The sequence below is a fragment of the Arachis ipaensis genome, chromosome B9 (assembly GCF_059453495.1).
Source record: "Arachis ipaensis isolate K30076 ecotype BB chromosome B9, ASM5945349v1, whole genome shotgun sequence".
NCBI lineage: Eukaryota > Viridiplantae > Streptophyta > Magnoliopsida > Fabales > Fabaceae > Arachis > Arachis ipaensis.
This window is the reverse complement of record NC_142444.1, coordinates 17048094-17069576: the sequence shown is the minus strand read 5'-3', so window position 1 is coordinate 17069576 and position 21483 is coordinate 17048094. Positions and strand designations below refer to the sequence as shown.

The 21483-nt window shown below is 34.8% G+C and overlaps 2 protein-coding genes across 2 annotated transcripts; both read right to left on the bottom strand.

The window, feature by feature from the left end:
* Positions 1–231: 231 nt before the first annotated feature.
* Positions 232–2024, bottom strand: LOC148543880 (uncharacterized). The gene is made up of 4 exons (XM_088498755.1): positions 1490–2024; positions 831–1270; positions 620–691; positions 232–528 (listed from the first exon to the last, which is right to left on the bottom strand). The coding sequence occupies exons 1-4, from the start codon at positions 2022–2024 to the stop codon at positions 232–234; spliced, it is 1344 nt and encodes a 447-aa protein (XP_088354881.1).
* An 11149-nt stretch (positions 2025–13173) lies between these two features.
* Positions 13174–14251, bottom strand: LOC107615103 (RING/U-box superfamily protein). Its single transcript, XM_016317217.3, has 2 exons — positions 14109–14251; positions 13174–14002 (listed from the first exon to the last, which is right to left on the bottom strand). Exons 1-2 carry the CDS (start codon positions 14249–14251, stop codon positions 13174–13176), a joined length of 972 nt encoding a protein of 323 aa, XP_016172703.1.
* Positions 14252–21483: the final 7232 nt, after the last annotated feature.

Sequence of the window (21483 nt, the reverse complement as noted above, 5' to 3'; positions counted from 1 at the left end):
CCTAAACTAGACAGTTTGATGAAGCTTAACATGTCAAAAGTAAGCCTCAAACACAAAATACAAGGCATAAACTAAACTATGCAGAAATATGTATAAGCCAAACTGCAAAATCAACATAACTAAAAGCTACACAGTTCTTCACTTCTTAGGCACAATGGTAGGTGGATTAGGGATGAATTTGAACAATCTGATTGTAGCCGTGCTTGCTGCCGCTAATGTCTCATAGGTAGCTTATGCACTTGTTCCTGGTAGGACTTGAGGTGGTTGTGGGCCAGTGGAGTTTGGCTGACTTTGAGGGGGTTGTGGACTGGGGCATAGTGGAGCTGGTGGCCTGAATATCTTCTGCTTGGGCCTCATCTTCGATGGAGTTGCTTGAGTTTTTTGGGATGCTATAGATGGAACTTGGAGTGGAGGTCGAAGCGGTGTCCTTCTGGTTATTGGTCCTGGCTTGACTTGGGGTGCTGCTGGTGTTGCTGCCACAGGGTTGGAAGGACCTGGGATGACACCACTTGAGACCTGTGTTGAGAGCTAGGTTGACAAGCATTGTAATTAGTCATACAGATTAGACAAAGTAGTCATTAATTAATCAATCATGCACATTGAACAGTTTGTAACTTACATCAGGTGTGGATTGCTGACTAGGTATGTTATGATCCTGACCAGATGGAGCATCCTGACTAGGTGGAGCATCCTGACCAAAATAGATAAGAAATCAAACAGATTACTCCTAAACATATAAAACAGATTAGTAAATAAACATTCAGGTAAGCACATAAACTCCTAGCATAGTTAAGAAATCAAACAGATTACTCCTAAAGCAAATTACTTACACTATCATTTGGAGTTGACTGTGACAGTGGGATGACTGCCAATGACTGAGATGTGAAACCTTTGTTGGGCTTCTTTGTCTTAGGTTTCCAATTAGGATCAGATGGAGCGCCTTTGCATGTCTTGTAGTTATGTCCCGTTGAACCACACTTACTACAAGTGACTTTGAATGACCTCTTCAACTTCTCTCCTTGTTGCATCATTGGCTCAGCTGGATCCTTCTGTCTATTATGCACTTTTGGCCTGCCAATTGGTCTCTTTATGATAGGAGGATCCGGCCTTGAATACTCAGTCCTTGTCCAGAACTCCTCACTTGGCACAGGCTGAATACAATGAGCATATGTCTTATATATTGACTCCATGCATAACCATGGATGCACATAATCCTCTGGATGATCATGCCTCTTCCTTATGGCTGCTATGGCATGGATACATGGCATGCCTAACACAGAAGACAACATCATGAACCAGAATTGAATGAACCATTAATAAAACATCATTCAGCCAGCAACTTAACATATTGAAAACCATATATTAAAATATCATTCAGCCAGCAAATTAAAACATTGAAAACCATATATTATAGCATCAATCAGCCAGCAACTTTAACCATATATTCAACATGTATTGAAATAATGCGTTAGAATAAATTAGAACTAACCAGTCAGCTGCCATTTGTTGCAGGAGCAGGTCTGCTTGATGAGATCAACGTCCACCTTTGTAGCTTTACGAGTAACTTCGAAACGCTTGCGTGCATCATCACATGTCCAGTCTACACGCCATTTATTGCTAGGCCTTATTGGATGTTCCATCCTCTTCTGCTGAACTGGTGCAAGCTTTCCAGTATAATCACTAAGTAGCTCTTTATGCTTAACCATTCTCCGCATCAGATAGCACCTAATTTTCTCGCACATCGTGAGGATAGGCTTGCTTCTATAGTTGACTATCTTTGAGTTGAACACCTCACACATGTTATTTGTGAGGTTGTCCACTTTTGGCCCGTGGGAGAAATACGCCTTCACCCAAGTAGCTGGCTCAAACTTGGAAATATATTCCCATGCCCCCTGATTAATGCCTTTGAGCTTCTCCATCTGTTCTTTGAATTCGGGTATGGTGGTGCACCTAGCACAATCCCAAACCACCTCCCGAATATATAAATCCTTAAATCGGTTTATGAAGTTTTTCCAAATGTGCATCACACAGTTTCGGTGATGTGCATTTGGCATTACTTCTTTCAAAGCAGGCAGCAATCCCTAACACAGTACACAAAGGTTTCACCATTAAACATAACTAGTAAATTCTGAACAACTACATTATTAAACTAGGCATAACAGTGAATAAATATCTAACTGCAATAGAATTCATATTGAAATAATTGAACCATTATCAAGTTTATAAAGAATTGTGAATGTTACCTTCTGTTGGTCGGACATGAAATTCCAACCATGAGTCTGCACATCCCCCAGATCCTCCTGAAGTAGAGTAAGAAACCATTTCCGAGACTCCTTGGTTTCAGACCTTGCAACTCCGTAAGCAACAACATAAAATTGATTATTCGCATCTTGTGCCACTGCAGTTAGGAGTTGTCTACCATAGTATGTTTTCAGGAAGCAACCATCAAGGTGGATTAGAGGCCTACATCCACTCTTGAACCCCTGCTTGCATGCCTCTAACCCTATATACAGCTTATCAAACACAGGAGGGGCTTGAGAAATTGGAGTTACACACAGCTCTGCCCTGGACCCAGGGTTGCTTCTTAGAATCTCAAACAAGTAATCCTTCACATTATTGTACTGCTCCCTCTCATTGCCCATTATCTTATCCTTTGCCTCCTTAACTGCTCTATAGGCTATTTTTGGATGTGCAGTGAGTGAGAACTCCTCTCTCAGAAAGTCAACAGCTTCATTTGTTCTCATGTGAGGCTGTGAACTCATTCTCTTCTCCACCTTCTTACTAATCCAATGTTGATCAACAGCATTACTTCCTAGGTCCCTTGCACATGTGTGATCGTTTTTGTAAGTCTTCACCTGATAGCATTGCAGTGATTTGTTGTATGACAAATGAACTAACCACGGGCAGTCATCATCCATGCATCCCACCCTAACTCTCTCCCTATCATTCTTAATCCACCTAAGCTCTCTACCCTCAGCAATGAAAGAGTCTTTCACAACTTCTTTAAATCTATCTGTGGTTGCAAACCTTGTCCCTAACTCAAACCTGCCCTCTCCAAAAGTATAATCATCATCAAATTCAAGAAATGTGTGCTTGCTGGACTCATCATCAGTGGAGTTAAGAGTGTGTAAATTCTCAGAATGGTAATCATATATGGGGTCATCATTATCATCATCTTGGACTGCACTGACATAGAACCTCACAGTTGGATCTCTGTTGGGCTGTTGCTCATTGGGCCCAGAATTGGCCTCATGCTCATTGGGCCCAGAATTGGCCTGCTGCTGTATATTGGGTTCACTCCTGGCCTGCTGCCTTCTATTCACCTCAGATGTCCCCATTTCACTACTTTATCCCTTCTTTAACTAACTTCTCCTATTCCTATTCACACATGTCTTCTTTGCAGCTGGCTTCTTGGCACATGGCTTCTTTGCATATGGCTTTCTTGGAGACACAATTTTTTCCTTTCCCTTACTAACTTTCTTCCTCTTGCATGCTCTGTCCTTAGCACTATTATCACCATCATCACTGTCACTTTCATATCCGGGTGGTAGAGGTTTGTAGGGCTCATCCTCCGTACTCTCATACCCATCATCTGAAGATGAACTCTGAATCTCTTCTAACACAGGACTCTTGCCTTTGTTTCTACCATCCTCTACAATCTCAGGCTCATTAAAAGGGTGGTCAAAGTATAGGTAAAACTCATTCGTCTTTGTATTCTTCATTTTGTTCTCTTGCATGGCATTGATCCCTGCATCCCATGTCAAACTGTGCAGCCCCGACTCAACATCATCACTCATTGGATCATACCAATAAACTACCCTGTACGGCTGGTACCCCAAGCCTTTAAAAAGTGTGATCAAGTCCCCAAAATTCACAAAATCTAGGTCCATTTCGGGAAATTTCTCTACCTTTCCATTTTGATAAACAAGGGAACCATTACTGTTTCTGACAAAACTACCTCCATGGTGGAAAATTGGCACCACAAACACATCTATCATCTGAAGAAAAAAAATAGAAATCAACGATCAACTAACTCTACACTCATACATTAATCTCCTACAAAAAATAGAAACAGAAATCAACCAAGAACTTTCCTTTGCCCTAACATTGAATCAAATTCACTGTTACAACACACATACAATTTTTACCATTACTATCACCATGCACGTACAACAGTTCATACTTTCATAACTATTGAACTACACAATCGACTCACTAAGCAATGCAACTGATTCTTACCTTCAGTGACGAAGACGGCAAATCAGACTGGATTCACACCGAATGCACACCGGAACCTTCTCAGTCTGGATGGTAGTTTTTTTGGACGGAGAAATAGAGTATTCCTGCGTTTGATCTTTGGTCTTCCTTAGGGTTTTATGTAATTCTGTAAAAGCTCTGTGGGTGTAATAGGGATTGTACACAAAGAAAGGGACGAGAGTGTATATAAAGGGCAGCACTCAGAACGACGTCGTTTTGAGTGAGAGGGACTTATGTGTCCCATTTTCAAAACCTCCATCCCACTAACGTGCCACGTGGAAATGCCGTTGAGCCAGGTAAGCATAGGGGGAGCCAGGTCAGCATTTTCCGTCCGGTCTGACGGTGGCTCATGGACGGAGGGACTGATCGGTCTAATTTTTAGGAACGTCAGGGATTTAAAAGTATTTTCCAATGGTCAGAGATGAAAATGTCCGTGGTTTAAAAGGTCAGGGACTAATTTGTCCTTTTCTTTTAAATTTATTTCGTGGATGTCTCTGAATTAAGGAAAAGCTCTGCCGAAATTTTGTTTAAATTGTTTAAAACATGTTTGGTTTGTGAGAAAATGATAATCGAATTTGGTTGGAGATTCTAATTATAGGAAACACCCTGCCGAATTTTCTAAAAATTTTAATAAGTTGTATTGTTGGATGAATTCTAGGATGTTTGTTGCAAGATGATTCCAAGTCATCATCTGTGAATGTATAATAGGAAAAAGAGTAGATCGGGAAATTTAAAACCTAATTTCTTTGAGGGAATTGATGCGTTTATTGTGTATGTCTTCAACATAGAACCGTTTATGTCTCAAGGGGTATCTAGGTATCCGTGCTACAAGAGTCGGCTGACTAAGTGGTTAGGACCTTTAGTTATAACACTTCACCTCTACCGTAATGGGTTCAAGGATGGGTGTTGGATATGGACGGAGCATGGAGAAGTGCATGAGCAGGAAATTAACCAATCTGCCTCGAATTTCAATATGGCTAGGGGTCGATCGATGAGGGTTCGGGTGGTTACCAAACATGGAAGAAATGAATTGGGAGAGTAACCAAGAGAGATACAACGAGATAGTGTTTGATGCAATAGGTGTTAATGATATGGAAGATATTTAACAAGAGCCTATCCCAGAGGCAAAGAGTTTTTATCATATGTTAGAATCTGCCGCAAAACCCTTGTAAGAGGGTTTGTTCATTCGAAATTGTCTGCATGTGTTAGAATGATGAGTATTAGTCTGAGCCAAATCATACCCAAGAGTCTTTTGATAAGTGGGCTACCCTTTGCAATGACTTAGTACCTATCGGGACTAGTGGCATCCCCCAGAGCAACTATGAAGCAAAGAATTTAATTTCAAAATTGGATATAAATTCGATAAAAATCGATTGTTATTTGAATGGTTGTATGCTGTATTACAGGGGGATGTAGATCTAACTGCTTGAAGATTTTGTGATGTACCGAGATTTCAAGTCGAGAGAGAATTGATTGGTAAACGTCGGGTAAAGAGAATTCCAAATAAACGGATGCATTACTTGCCCTTAATCCCTAGGCTAAAACGGCTGTATGCATCGATGAGTTCGGCCCCTCACATGACCTGACATAGTAATAACAAGAGAGATGATGGTTTTATGATGCACCTATCACATGGAGATGCTTAGAAGCACTTTGATAGGGTCCATCTTACATTTGGGAGCGAGCCCAGAAACGTTAGATTATCTTTGTACTCTGACGGATTTGCACCAAATTCTAATTTCAGTGATGCGTACTCTTGTTGGCCTGTAGTCGTGACTTCTTATAACCTACCTCTCGAAATGTGCATGAAAGATCCATACATGTTTCTAACTTGTATCTTACCTGGTCCAAGCAATCTAAAGGCCAAAATAGATGTCTTTTTGCAACCCTTGGTGGATGAGTTGATGTTGTTGTGGGTTAATGGTATAGAAACATATGATATTTCAACCAAGATGAACTTCCAACTGCATGCTGCATTGATGTGGACCATTAACGAATTTTTTACGTACGAGATGTTATCAGGTTGGTCCACTCAGGGTAGAATGTCGGGTTACATTTGTATGGAAGATACAAAGGCATTTTGGTTGACGAATGAGGGTAAGAATTCGTGGTTTGATTATCATCGAAGGTTCCTCAATATTGAGTTTGATGGGACAGAGTGTGATGAACCTTTCCAAATTCATAACCTAACTCCTTCGAAAATGGTGGTTGATACGGGTGTTCCGATCACCCTTAGGTCGACTCTTATGAATGATGACATCATTGACGTTAGGGTAGATGACGACACACTACCACTGGACGATGACGATCCTCAAGAAGAATACGTGGTTGATGGAGACAAAGAAGAAGAAGACGAGTTTGATGAACAAGAAATTACCTTGGAAGAGGAGGAGGATGAACCAGAGGAAGAAAACGATGAATCTGAATAAGATTAATGTCAATATAGTTCTATCCTATGTATTTTGTTATCGAACTTTTATTTCATGTTTACATTCCGTATATTTAATATTTTACATCATATATAAGTCACTGTTTTCAAATAAAATACTAATTTATTCCTTGTTAACTGAGAGTTGATTATCAATTGTTATCTATCGGGATCTATCATAGATTGAAAAAAAATAAAAAATATTTACGCTACTAGCCGATTTATCGACGAAAAATCTCGACAATGTTAACTATTCATATTTATTTTAGAAAAAATAAAAATTATATTTCCGTCAGATTTACCGTTGGATGTTTCCGACAGTAAAGTGGCGCAAAGGTTCAACTTATGGGCGAATGTTGCCGTCGAATTTTTTCTGCCGGTAATGTTCATCAGATTTTTTGTCCATGAACCATCATATTCCGACGTTAAATTCACAGCAAGTTATCTACGAACATCAAAATTCGACGGTAAATATTTACCGACGAGGTTTATACCATCAAATTTAATCAGACTGAAAATTCGCCGGTAAGCATAATACCGTCAGATTTTTTATTTTTTTGCTGGAAAATCCGATAATACTGAACGCTTCGATTAATAAATTTGAATTACCATTGAAATATTAGGACGGAAAATCTAACGATAATCTTTTCCTAAACTACATTCGCGACCTACTTCTCCCTAATTTCAGACTCCCCCTCCTCCCTCAAACACCAAATCCTTCCCCAAAACCTCTCTCTCTCCACCACGCTTGGTCTCGCTAGCAGAACCTGCCACTGCTCACCTAGTCATCTTACTGAGCTCAAAACTGAGCTCACAACTATGCCAGAAAAGTTATTTCCTCTATCCCAGTATGTAACACCTTTCTCTCCTTACTCTATTGCCTCGGGCTCCCTACTCTTCTACCCCAAGTCTCCAGTTACTATGTCCCTCTTCATCCACTCCAACCATGCTTAATTTTTTCAAATTTTTTGTTAAAAAAATTATTTACTATTTTTTGTGAATTGTTCGTAATTTTTAATTTAATTTTATTTTTTTCTAATACTTTGAATTATTTACTACTTTCGAATATTACCATTACAATATTAGGACGGAAAATTTGACGATAAAGTGTAAACCCCGAGAAAATAATAAATAGTTAGCGAATAAATTAATTATTAATAAAAGTAATTAGAAAATAGGATTTGATAGTTTAATATGATAGAGAAAATTAAAACGAGAATTTCGACACTAATTTGAAAGAATTTGGCCCAAGATTGGGCCGAACAGGCCGAACTGGTTGAACCGGGCCCAAGCCCAACAAGTCAGCCCATTCGTTAAGAAAAGTAAGCCCTCTTCTCCTTCTTCATTCATCACAACGCTGAAAGCATGCTCATGGTGAGGAAGGAAAGACACATAACCCTAATGCCACCATCAATCCACCGTAACTTCTTGCTCCGAGCTCCAATCGCCGCATCGTTTGTGGCCATGCGTCCACCGTATCGAGCTCTACGATTCTATCGGATCAATTTCATAGGTAAGTTTCAATCTCACCCCAGCCTCTCTATCCCTCAATTTTTGAAATTAAAGGGAACCCATGTTGAGATTTTGTTTAATTTGGTACTCTAGGTTCAATTTAGCTTGTGGAGCTTGACAGATTTAGTTCGTTTAGTCCGTGGGCACGATGAGAGTCCTAAACCCTAGTTTCTCTTATTTGGATTATGTTGGGTATTGAATTATTGGGTATATGTATGTATATATATGTGTTAGGTGTATGAATGCATGATATGGAAATTCTTGGAATCATTGGAAGCTTGATTTGAGAGCTTGGTGGAGTTAGAGTTAAATCTTTGTGATTTAAGCATTGCCATTTTGCCTTGTGGTTTGCCTTGGTTAATATGTTGAAATCGGCCAAGGTATGGTTTATGTTTCGCGTGTATAATATATAATGTCGTGTGAAAACTTAGGCTAGAGAACCTTAGGATAAGCTGAAATGATTATGTATATTGGATGTTTAGTAATAATGATATGGTTTGAGTATGTGTGGTATTCACTTGGTTTTGTTGGTATTGGAATGATGAATGATAAGGTGTGATGTTTGAAGAACTTGTGATTTTGGCATTATGTAAATATAGGTTGGTTTGTTGATATTTGATGATAAACTTGTGAAGTTTAGGTTGAAGTGAGATGCTATTGAATTGAGAAATGGTAGGATTGAAGAGATTATTGTGATATTGTTAAAAGTATGTGATATTGATGATTATAGGTATGATGAATCGGGCTGGAATGAGCTTTAAAAAGAAAATAAGGTTTTGAAGCTTTTTGTAAAATTTAGTTTTTGGTCAAACTTCGGCGAGCCATAACTTGGCTTCTGGAGCCCTAAATTATTTCAAACTTGTTTTGTATAAAAATTGGGTCTGTGAAGTTTACGCCGTTCGAAGAACAGAGGAAAATGATTTAAAACAAAAAAGTTATGTACGTCGGAAGTTTGAGGTGAAAACGGAAATTCTGCAGCTTTTGAAACTTAGTGAAATTTTTGGAAAAATGCATGTCCACGCGTACGCGTGACATGGAACTTTTGCGTACGCATATACCCCTTTCGCGGACAAACGCTACTGCCTGGTTTGCATGCGTACGCGTGACCCACGCGTACGCATGGCCCTGTTTTCGGCAAAAATAGATTTTGTGTTTTAAAGCTCAAACTCGAACCTCTAGACTTCTATTTTCATTTCTTTAGTCTAAATATTGTTAGTAAGCTTAACAATAGGATGAAACTAGGAAAAAGGAGGTAACTTAGAGATGAAGGAATATAACTAAACTAATGATTGGAGAAGATGGCTTTTGTTTTGATAAGATGATGGAAAAGAGACATATGAGGCAGTTAAAAGATTAATGTAATATTGAGATTAATGAATGAGACAATCGTGGATAGTAACGAAATGAGGACGATGAGACGAGTTATGAATTTATAATTGTGTATCATAAAATATAAGCGGAATAAGTAAATGCTTATGATTTATTGAGAAGGTGCAGTAGTATCGCGAGTATGCCGGAGATGCATATATAAGCTAAAGATTGAACGTTATTGAGCTTGGGGTGTTGTCTCCCCAATGTCAGCCAGGGATTAGTCCTATGGATAACATTGAGCTTGGGGTATTGTTTTTCCCATGTCAGCTTGGGGTGTTGTCTCTTCTCTCCATGTCAGCTTGGGATTCGTCCCATGGATATTATTGAGCTTGGGGGTGTTCTCTTCCCCATGTCAGCTTGGGATTCTTCCCATGATGTATTTTTGAGCTTGAGAATATGTCGGGATGACTACGTAACCGACAGTTGATATCAACGGCCATAGGACAGGCATGCATCATAAGCATTTGTATGTATGGCTTGTTTGTGCATTAATTGAGATTGCCTAATTGATTATAATATGCTAATTGTCATAATTGATATCTGTATTCTACCTGTGCTTGCTTTGTCTGCTTGTTTGCTTTTGTAATTACCGGAGATGGAGCGGAAAAAAGGTGGAGAGATTGAGGATTCTATTTAAGTTCTAGTTAGATTTAAGGAATTGATTTAGTTTAGAAAGTCTTAGAGGACCACCCTGATTTATGGTTTCTGTTTAGTTCTTTAAGTTTTATAATTTGAGTGTCGGCGTTCTAGAATTGCCTCTAACATTCTCAGGACCTTATATATTATGTGTATGGCACCTTTACCATGCTGAAAACCTCCGGTTCTCACCCCATACTGTGTTGTGTTTTTTTCAGATGCAGGTCGAGAGGCTCCTCACTAAGCGTCTGGACTTCTGAAGCGGAGTAGTTCCTGGGTTTATTTTGATATATAGCTTATGTATATACATATACTTAACTCTCTCCGATTGACTTGTTATTTTGTTCCTCTTAGAAGCTAATTGAGAGCTAGGGTTTTATTTATGTATTTTGGGCTTTGGGATATGTATATATATATATATATATATATATATATATATATATATATATATATATATATATATATATATATATATATGTAAATATTCTCTGGCCAGCCTTGGTTTCGCAGGCTGAGTTAGGAGCTTATGTATCTTTTTGGCTCTCTACTCATAGTTTCTGTTATATTATGTTCGTTGACTTTTGGTTTCTTCGCACGCAAGTTATCTCGTTTTCTGAGCGTTGCACTTTTACTTTGCGTTTTTGTTTTACCCGTTTTTCAATATTCCTAGTTAAATATCTCTTTCACTATATATATATATTACTTTTAGAGGTCGTAATACCTTGCTATCTCAGTCTTATGACTTAATAAGATTAAGTGTGGTAGGGTGTTACATAAAGGGTGTGTTTGGCAATCCCGTTAGAAGCAACAATTTCTAACTTCTGCGTTGCACTAACTGACTTTTAGCCATTAACATTTAACATTTAACATTTATTTTTCTTTAAACAATTTTATCCTTTATACATATTATTGTATTATTTATAGAATTCTTATTATTTCTCTTTACACGAGCTCTTTTTTTTATTATTTATTATTTATATTTTTATTAATTTTTTATTTGACATTACATATTTTTATAATGGTAATTTTTGTGCATTATATTTATTATTATCTTTTTATAATATAATTTATTGATCCTATTAGATAAAATAAATTAAACAAAAAAATTAACCATAAATAATAATAATAATAATAATAATAATAAATTATAACTTACTAAAAAAGAGTATTAAGAATACTGAAAATATACTATATAAAAATATATAAAAAATATAAAAAAAAATTAAACATGTATAAAAAAATAACGTTATAATTTAATATAATGTCTTTTTTAGTAATTATCTATCTAAAAGTGATTTTAACTAATATTATTCAAACAATATTTGTTTTATCAAAATTAATTTTAGTATAAAATTACCAAACATAAATTATGTTGACACAAACTTTCTTCTACCCAAATTCAATTCTATAAAATTACTTTTATTCAAATTCCAGTTTAACAAACCACAATCCAAATATATAGAAACTTGTCCTAAACTACACTCACGACCTAGTGTGTGTTTGGATTACCGTTTGCAAATGAAAGTTGGTATAAAATTGATTTTGTAGAATTGATTTTGATCAAAAGTGAGTTAGTATTAACATGGTTTATGTTTGGTAACTTTTATTCAAAATGGATTATAGTAAATTAAATATTGTTTGGATTACACTGTTCAAAATCACTTTTAGATGAAAAATTACAGAAAAGGACATGAATTTAAATAATTATTTTATGTTATCTTATAATTTTATTTTAAATATTTAAATAAATTTTAATATTTTTTTAGTATTCTCAATATTCTTTAGTACTCTAATAGGATTAATAGAATCATAATACAAAGTAAAAATAAATATTTCATACAAAAAAATAACAATAACAGTAAAAGAACTCATATAAAACAACAGAAGTTTTATAAAAAATAATAATATGCATGAGAGAGTATTAGAAAAAAGTATTATAAAAAAAAACAATAAATATATAAATAATGAGAACATAATTGGTATATAGAACATAAAGTTCAATCCAACGTGAAAAAGTGAACGAAAAAGTTAGAATTCTTAGCTTTTGATAAACGTAGGTTGAACATAGAAATTACTTCTGCGTTTACAGAATAAAAATATTGAGAAACATAAAGATGAAGCGTTCAAAAAATTCGAGCTTCTCTCTTCTCCAATGCAAATCCAAAAATACCCCTACCCCTACTTCTCCCTCATTTTAGACTCCCCCTCCTCCCTCAAACACCAAATACCCCCTCTCTCTCTCCACCACATTTGGTCTCGCTAACAGAACCTACCACCGCTCACCTAATCACCTTGCTGAACTCACAACTACGCCAGAAAAGTTATCTCCTCTGTCTTAGTATGTAACACCTTTGTCTCCTTACTCCATTACCTCCGGCTTCCTACTCTTTCACCTCCCAAGTCTCCAGTTACTATGCCCCTCCTCATCCACTCCAATCGTGCTTAGTTTTTTTTCAATTTTTTTGTTAAAAAAAATTATTTACTATTTTTTGTGAATTGTTCGTAATTTTATTTTATTTTTCTTTTCTAATACTTTGAATTTGATGTATGATTAGAGATTGATTCTGCTTTGATAATAGTGATCAGCTTTTACATTTGTCGTCATCTCATTCCTTTTGTCAGTCAACTTAGCATTATTTAGCAATGAAAACAAGATTAATTGATGATTAGTTATTTTTGTCAGAATTAATAATCTTCTGAGAATTAATTTGTCATTTATATTTTTTAGAATTACTTTTGTGTTCCGTACAAAATTTTTCGAATATTATTCATGTAAAGGAAAAAGAGAAAGAATTTGTTTTTAAAAGAATGAATGTAATGGAATGGATCTATTCATGTAAAGGAGAAAGAAAAAAATGTAATTAATAAGGTGATAATAATACATACATAATGGAAAAATAAAAGAAAAAAACAGAAGTAAAGAAAAATAATTGGTTCCGAAGTGAAGCAGAGATGGAGAAGAGATGGATTCAAAAGATGTCAAGAATCTCAACAACGAAATTGTTGCAGAGAGGGCAGTTGCCTTTGCCAGCCATGAGTTCCCTAGAGCACATCCTGCAGTATGAGTGGCCACAGCGGCTGATAGCATTAGCCTTATGCCTCACCATGCACACTGAGCACGTGTATTCCAAATCATCACCATCACCATCCTCATCTTCCTCGTCCTCATCAAAATCCTCTTCATCACTCAGAATGTACCTCGATCCTTCAAGCCCCATCTCTCTGTCAGTCTCCTCCAACAAGTCCATCAGTGACATCATCACCGGCTGTGCCCCCTCGTCTTCCTCTCCCTCTCCAACAACCTCCCCTGCAGCAGCCGCCTCCGCCGCCTCCTGTGCCGCAACCGCCTCTCTTGCTGATAGTGTCCTGCTGCCATCCGCACGTGACCCGTCCTCCTCGTCCTGCTCCTCGTCGTCCATGTTGTCCCGGAACGTCACCACGCGGCCCTTCCGGAATGGCTCCGACACCATGCCGGAGGAGTTCCGTCGCGAAAGCTGAGGCCGGAGTAGCGCGCTGCCGGCAGGGGCCGGCTCCGTGGGATCGCCAGCGGTGAATGTGACCTCGGACGGGGAGCTGTAGCGGGTGGAACTCCGGCGGGAGAAGGTGGGCTTGGCTGCGAGTGAAGGGGGAGGTAAGGCTGGGACTTCATCAAGGTTGTCGGTGTTGTCAGCCATGGATTGAAAGTGTTTGAGAGAGGTGCGGCGGCAGAATGAGATGGGAATGTCGGAAGTGGGAATTCGAGTCCAAGCAGAGCCGTAACGCTTTAGCAGAAGGGTGTCCTTGAATGCTTTCCAAGACCTTCAACCAAATCAAACATGTCAATTCCTTTACTAAAGTATTATCTGTTTTTTATTACTTTGTAGATTAATTGAAAAGAAGAGTTAAGAAGATTATATTAAGTTACTTGCGGTTCTTGTTGAAGGAGACGTCGTCTTTGAGGATATCAAGGAGGGTTTTGGTGTTGGATTGTGAGTGGTAAAATGCTTTCTGCTTTGCTAAGACGTCGTCAAGTGTTAATCCGGCTAGCGTTTGTCGCTGCCCTGACATTTGATCATCAATCCTTCCTTTCAGGATACCTTCCACATTCCCACACAAACATTATATTAATATTTTCACAAAACTCTCTTGTTGCAAATTTACACTACTTCATTTTAAATAATATGAGAGGAACGTTAGATGGTTATCATAATTGAGTTGATGGTTAAATTATAATAAAAAATAATAAATTATGATAACTCTCAAATATTTTTCGTAATGAAATTCGATAAAAAAGTTTATGAGGAGAATTTTTGTTATAACATTGTGTCTTTCCTCTCGTTCGGCATAAGTAAATCGAAGAGTTTTAGTAGTAACGAATGTTTGAGTTATGTACATGTGCATAGTCATCATTACCCAAAAAAAAAAAAAGAGCAATGCTAGGGGGCGAGCTACTTTTGTGATTGGTAGCCATCAAATAGCCATCAATGATGATCTAATGGTGTGTGATTGATGTGAGATTTTATCTAATGACTCACATTTCTCTTCTGATTACATGCTGGCCAAAATTCAACAAAACTGCTAGCCCCCTAGACTTTTCCAAAAAAAAAAAATACTGCAAACTTTTCTCAGCCGTGCTAGAGAAGTCAGCAATTTATTTAGATTTTGGACCAGTAAATAATTAATATTTAAGAAAGAATGAGCAATAAAAATAAAATTTGTGAGATATTTAAAAAAAATTGATACTTACTAGCTGAATATGATGGCTAAATTTAATTAAAACTGCTGGTCAATGAGATTTTTTTTTTAGAAAATATTAGATATTCAAATTAGTCTTCAAAAAATATTAGATCATATATTTTGGTCTTTAATAAATTTTTATTCTCTAAAAGTCTCCAATAATTATTTATTTATTTTCATCAGATAGATTAGTCACTCCATTGTTTTTAATTAAATTTTTAATATGCATGCTAGACACATCACACATAAGTCCTAAACAAATTTTATCAGAATACAATTAGATTTCAAAAAAAAAAAATACTTTAAGATAAATTAGACTCCTTCAAAACAATAAAAGAACCAATCTGTTTAACATAAATAATTTTTGAAAATTTATACTGAATAACATTTTTTAAAAGCTAAAATATCCGATCTAAAATTTCTCGAGGATTAATTTGGATATTTTTTCTTTAAAAAATGTTATATCTTAGTTTAAACAAATATTTTAATAATGCAAGATTTTTTTAAATCAAATATAGGATTCGTTAATTGAAAATGATGAATTATATATAGGAGGATTATTAAGACCAACAATATAACAGAAAGTTAATTTCTCTAACAAAACTAAAATATAATCAACATTTAAATCTTAAATCTGGGAAAGAAAAAAAAGTTACACACTGATAGGTCATGTTCATTACACACTATAGTGGTTTATTTTCATACTAAAGAAAAATCAATATTTGATTTGTACATTTTTAAATATTATTAGGAGACAAAGTACACTAGCTATAGTTTAAGGGAAGAGAGAGGGGGTTCGGTAAATTATATTTGACCCATCAAACAATTATACATATAAAGCATTTGATAGTAATTTTCTTCTTCTAATATTTCTTGCAAAAGAGTATAGGACATTGTAAATTATTTCGTGAATAAAACGAAATAAAACGTTTAATATATGGTTAATTGTTCATAGGTATAACAAATGTCTATTTCGAGATATATATTGAAATGGAAACAACAGGATAATAGCACAATGCAAATAAATAAATAAATAAATAAATAGTAATGTAGAACAAAAAGGAAGATGTTGTTTATGAATAATTCACTTTCTTTGAGGAATCTCTATAAACACAAACAGAAATTAACGCAATAAAGATTTGGAATACCTTTGATCCCGAAACAAATTTAGGTTGATCACAGCTGAATGATATGAACTCTTTTTGTCTTAATTTACTTCTGCAAAAACTTGAATGAAAAATAATTGCTTAGCAACAAGAAATAATTGTATCGAAACGAAATGCTACATATTTTACATGGGGATGTCAAAATCATAAAAGAAAGGATTCAGAACTTACAACATTTAAATGATATATGTAAAAAAGGACAACTAAATGTTATTGTTAGATGAATCTTTCGGATTTGTCACGTGTTGTTTTCTCTTCTTCCTCTGTTGTGTAGTTGAAAATTGTGATGGTGGTGGTGAATGAGAAAAATGGTTAGGGAGATTGAGTGAAAGAGAAGATTGGGTTTTTAGACACACGAATTTTATGGGGAAACACATCTCTCCCATGTTTTTGGGGAGATCTTCTCAACACTTGAATTGTATAATATAATGAATAAAGCTATAAATGGTGCTTCATGCACATTAAATCCTAAACATTCAAGTCCCTCTAGTTTTTCTGTACATAATTTTTGTCATCCACATAAACACTTCATAGTACACGAAAATCCAAGACAACCAAATAATAACGATTTTTTTAAAAAATAAATAGTTATTATTTTAAAAATAAATTAAAATAACATTAAATACAAAAATAATTTTTTTTATTGTGAATATTATGTGGAGTTTTTTAATTTAAGAAATTTGAATATAAAACTCTTTCAAATTGGGTATTACTTGTTTAAAAGTACTCATTGAATTTCTAGACTTTTAACTCTTAATTTTACCGGTTGGTAAATTTTTTGTTGATAAAATTGAGAATCAAGAAGAAAATCAAACATGAGTATTCTAATAACATATCTATCAATATTAATTCTAGACATAAATAAAAATAAGTAAAACATTATGTTTTTATTTTATTTTGTTTTATTACATTTGTTATGTGATGTCTTTATATTAGTTTTAAACATTAAAAAATTTATAAAAAATACTATATGTATAAGAAAACAGAGATAATGTAGTGTGTGTCTATATATATATATATGAAAGATTATGAAATACATTTTCAATATGTTATTATGAAATACTATATGTATAAAAGAACAAGAGATATATCTTATTTTTCAAATTTTTAATATACATATTTCAATAGCGCAGCCAAACAAAGGATAAAAGTCTTATATAATAGGTGCGATATTTTGAAAGATTTGCTTTTCCTAAAAAGATATATCTGTTAAACATTATAGATGTTAAAATCTAGGTGTCATGTGTCAAGTGGTGGAAAGTTGATAAATTAAATTAATTTAATAAGATTAAGCATATAAATAGATAAGAAAAAGGTTATATATATATATATATATATATATATATATATATATATATATATATTGTTAAATTAATTCAATAAGATTAAACATATGAATAAATAAAAAAAAAAGGTTATGTATATTTATTATGTCGTATCAGTATGTAGAATCCTACATCACAGGGCTAATTTTTTTGAATTTTGGGTAAGTTCTCGTGTAATGCTTCAATATTAGATGTTGTGGTGTTTTATAAAAATTTGGGGGCTAATAATTTATAGGGGCAAATTGCTGTAGCTATTTTTTTTTTTTTTAATTTATCTGTAGCAATATGTGAGAAACATATTGTATTAATTTAATATTAAAGTCACAATACATGAGAAAAGTATTGACAATATACAAGAGGCGAATTGACAATATATGGACGTTTATTGTATTTTTTAGATTAAGAAAATATAATTGAATTGTTATAAAAGGAAGAACGAATTTATTAGATTGAGTGTAAATGTTTGTGTGAATATTTTATTTCCTTGAGTAAAAATATAAAAATAGAGAGAAGTGTTAATTTAAAAATATATTATAAATGTCAAATATTTTTTTTAAATATTTAAGGGTGTGAGTTTTGTATGTGAAAATTTAAGTGAGATGTTATTCATTTTGCAATGACATATGAGGAATTTAAAAGTATATTTTGTCAATGTGTTGATAATCAAGTATTAAAGAGAGTCACAAATATTCTTATAAACACCATGTGTTAGTATTTGGTGGTTTCGGTCAGTTTCAAATAATGTATATGGTTGACAAAACAAGTATGCAAAGGATATTTTCGTTCTACCAACAAATATAAGCATAAGTGTCAGTTATTGAGTTATATGTTGAGTTTGAAGAATTAGTTGAGGTTGATTTGTCGGAGTCTAACATCGACTAGACAGTTTATAATACTGAAAGCGAAGAGAAATTTAAGGGCATTTATCATATTGTTAGTCCAACTGAAGATGTGGACGAAGATAATATTATAGTTGAGCCTGACGTTGCAGATGTGACAAACGCACTAGCAAATCAACATCCATTTTGAGAGCTTTTTTTTCATACACGCTTTGGATCTGGATGCTATGAATGCACAAGAGTTTTCTGAGTATGTCAATTCAGGTAAGTAGTCTTTTTATTATTAGTAGTATTATAATAATTATGATTAATTGTTGTTGTTGTTGTTGAATAATATAGTAATAATCAGAATTATTTTTTGTTATTATTAGTGTAGACCTTGTTGTTGTTACGAACATTGAATTTGTCATCGGCATGGGGTTCAGTTCTAGAGAGACTGTGATTACAGTAATTAAATATTATACCATTTGTTAAGGGTGTGGATTACCGGGTGTGTGAATCTAAGCTAACCACATTTTATGCCAAGTGTGTATAATACGGAACAAATTGTGATTGGCTTATCAGGACTAGTCTTATTAAGAAAAAGTGTTGTTGGGTTATAAGGCGATACGGTAGTCACACATGCACCAGAACTACAACTTCTCAAGATCATGCCTAGCTAAACTCAGACATGATTGAAGAGATGATAAAGCCATTAGTTGAAGCTGATCCATCTTTAAAGGTGAAATTTTGTGACTGCTAGTAGTCAAAATTGAATTATACGATAAGTTATCGAAAAGATGGTTGGCTAAGCAAAAGGCAATTGCAAAAAATTTTTGTGGTCGGGAAGTTTCTTATGAAGTTTTGCCATTATGATTTGAAGCAATGATACAAAAAGATCCGTCAGTAGCAATTGAGATGAAACTTTTTTTGGAAATCCGATCCGATCCGATTACAAGCGGTTTGGATCCGCGGTTTTTTAAATAAAAAAAATAATAACTTAATTTATAGAGTTTGATAACCTGTCCAACAATCTAACATAATAATAAAATGTAAATTCCATAAAACATTATAAAGCAACATGTCCAAATATCCAACAATCCAATTATCTAACAGCAAGTCTTGAATAATAATTCTTCAACATAAAAACAACTAAACAAGTCTCAACAACATAAAATTAAATAACATAACAAAGTCTTAATAAAAACATAACATAAAAAACTCCAAGATGAGAAGTGAAGCACTAAAAGTCTTAATAAAGTGATGGTGGCTGCGTCTGTGTCTGTGTTTGTGGCTGTGGCAGCGGCAGCAGCATCGACTCTGACTTTCCCGAAGATCTAACTGATTCAAAAGTGGACGGAGTAGCACTAATAAATCCTGGGTCACTGCTTTGAACATCCTGTGATAACCAAAATCAGTTTATGTTATTTTAATATTTTTTTTCAAATAATCAATATATTGAATTCTTACTAACATAAACATTCCAAAATAAGAATATTACCTCAGGATATGAAACTGATATTGTTGACCTTCAAATTAAAAGTTAAAATTAACTGAACAAATATAAAATCTGCAAAAGTACAACAAAAAATTTAATATAATAGATTCTCAAAGATAATAATAATAGATTGTCAAAAATAACAAATTTAATATAATAAATTGTCAAACTAAAAAAGAACAGATTGACTTCAAATTCAATACATTAATAGAAAATCAAAAATAGAGAAAAAAACTGTTTATTTTTATTTTTAATAAAAATGTCATAAAGAAAACTGAGTTGGTGGTGGTTCGTAGATATTATTATTATTACAACTATGGTTTGAACATCAAAGACACAGATAATGTTGATCGTCATATAAAAAAAATAAAAAATAAAAACTCACCGAGAAGAGGAAGCGAAAATGACGTCGAAGAGGAGCGGCGGATGGCGTCGACAACTTGGCATGTGATGGTGAGAGTGAGTGAGGTCTGAGCCGAGGTGTATGTAATGTGAGTCTGTGATGGTGAGGTACGGGGTTTGTGTTTCTTAGGGTTTGTGTTTCTTTGTGGGAAAGGAAAAATGGGGAATAACTGAATGAGTGTGTGCAATGCAGCACTGTGGGTGATTGGGTCTAAGCTTGGTGGGGAAAATTAAGGGAAATGGACTAAGGAATTAAGGCCTAATGGAGTATGGGCTGCCGCTGTATGGCCATATGCCACTATGCCGTATGGGTATTATTATTATTATTATTATTATTATTATTATAATATGCGGTTCGGTTCGGTTCGGTTTTATAGAGTGGAATCGCAAACCAAACCGTACCGCAATAAAACCAATCCAAAATTAAAAAAAAATCCAAAATTGAGCGGTTTAAAACGGTTTTCGGTTTGGATCGGTGCGGTTTTGCAGTTTTTTTTGGAGCGGTTTGGATGTGAACACCCCTACTGACGCGGGTGTTTTGAAACTTTTACCCTTGCATTAGAGTATTTAGGAGCTGCAAACCAATCGTACAGGTAGATGGCATACATCTGTATGAAAAATATAAAGGAGCTCTATTAGTTGCAATTTCTCAAGATGGTAATGGCAATATTGTGCCTTTTGCATTTGCCATTATTGAGGGTGAGATCTTCTGATACATGGCACTTCTTTATTACCTCAGTAATAGCACGTAGTAATGGATCATGGGAGCCTCTGAGAGCTATCTGCATGTTTTGTGTTAGGCACATAGCATCTAACTTCTTGAGAAATTTCAAGGCATTGTATCTGCAAAATCTGATTGTCAACATGGGTGCATAAATTATAGTGAAATAATGACGTTAGTGTTATATGGTGATACATATTATTTTTATTTTATTATTTTTTACAAGCTATTATAGGACTATGTGTGAATTTAACGTGCAGTATGCAAGACTAGGTGAGTGTGGTGAAGCTTACACTCAGTGACTAGTTCGGATCCCACGACAGTCGATAATAATATGCTTTGGCGTTTGATAATGGATATCGCTGGGGTCATATAACCACAAACCTAGTAGAGTACATTAACGGAGTATTGAAGGGGCGCAAAATCTTTCTATCACATTATTTGTCAAGATAACTTTTTTTTACAGACTAAATGAGTTGTTCACTAGGAAGAAGGCTGAGGTTGAGGCTCAAAAGAATGCAGGACATGTATTCTCTAAATATGACATCAACAGACTTCAATCAAATCAACAGGAAGCGGGGAACATCCAAGTTAACTTATTTGATAGGCAGAATAAGAACTTTGAGGTGCGCG

Coding starts and splice junctions, on each gene's coding strand:
- LOC148543880 (XM_088498755.1), bottom strand. CDS start 2,024: ATGCACATTTGGAAAAACTTCATAAACCGATTTAAGGATTTATATATT. Junction 1,271..1,489: donor CAACAAATGGCAGCTGACTG/GTTAGTTCTAAT, acceptor CTTCTGTGTTAG/GCATGCCATGTATCCATGCC. Junction 692..830: donor AGTCAACTCCAAATGATAGT/GTAAGTAATTTG, acceptor TATTTTGGTCAG/GATGCTCCACCTAGTCAGGA.
- LOC107615103 (XM_016317217.3), bottom strand. CDS start 14,251: ATGTCAGGGCAGCGACAAACGCTAGCCGGATTAACACTTGACGACGTC. Junction 14,003..14,108: donor TCCTTCAACAAGAACCGCAA/GTAACTTAATAT, acceptor ATTTGGTTGAAG/GTCTTGGAAAGCATTCAAGG.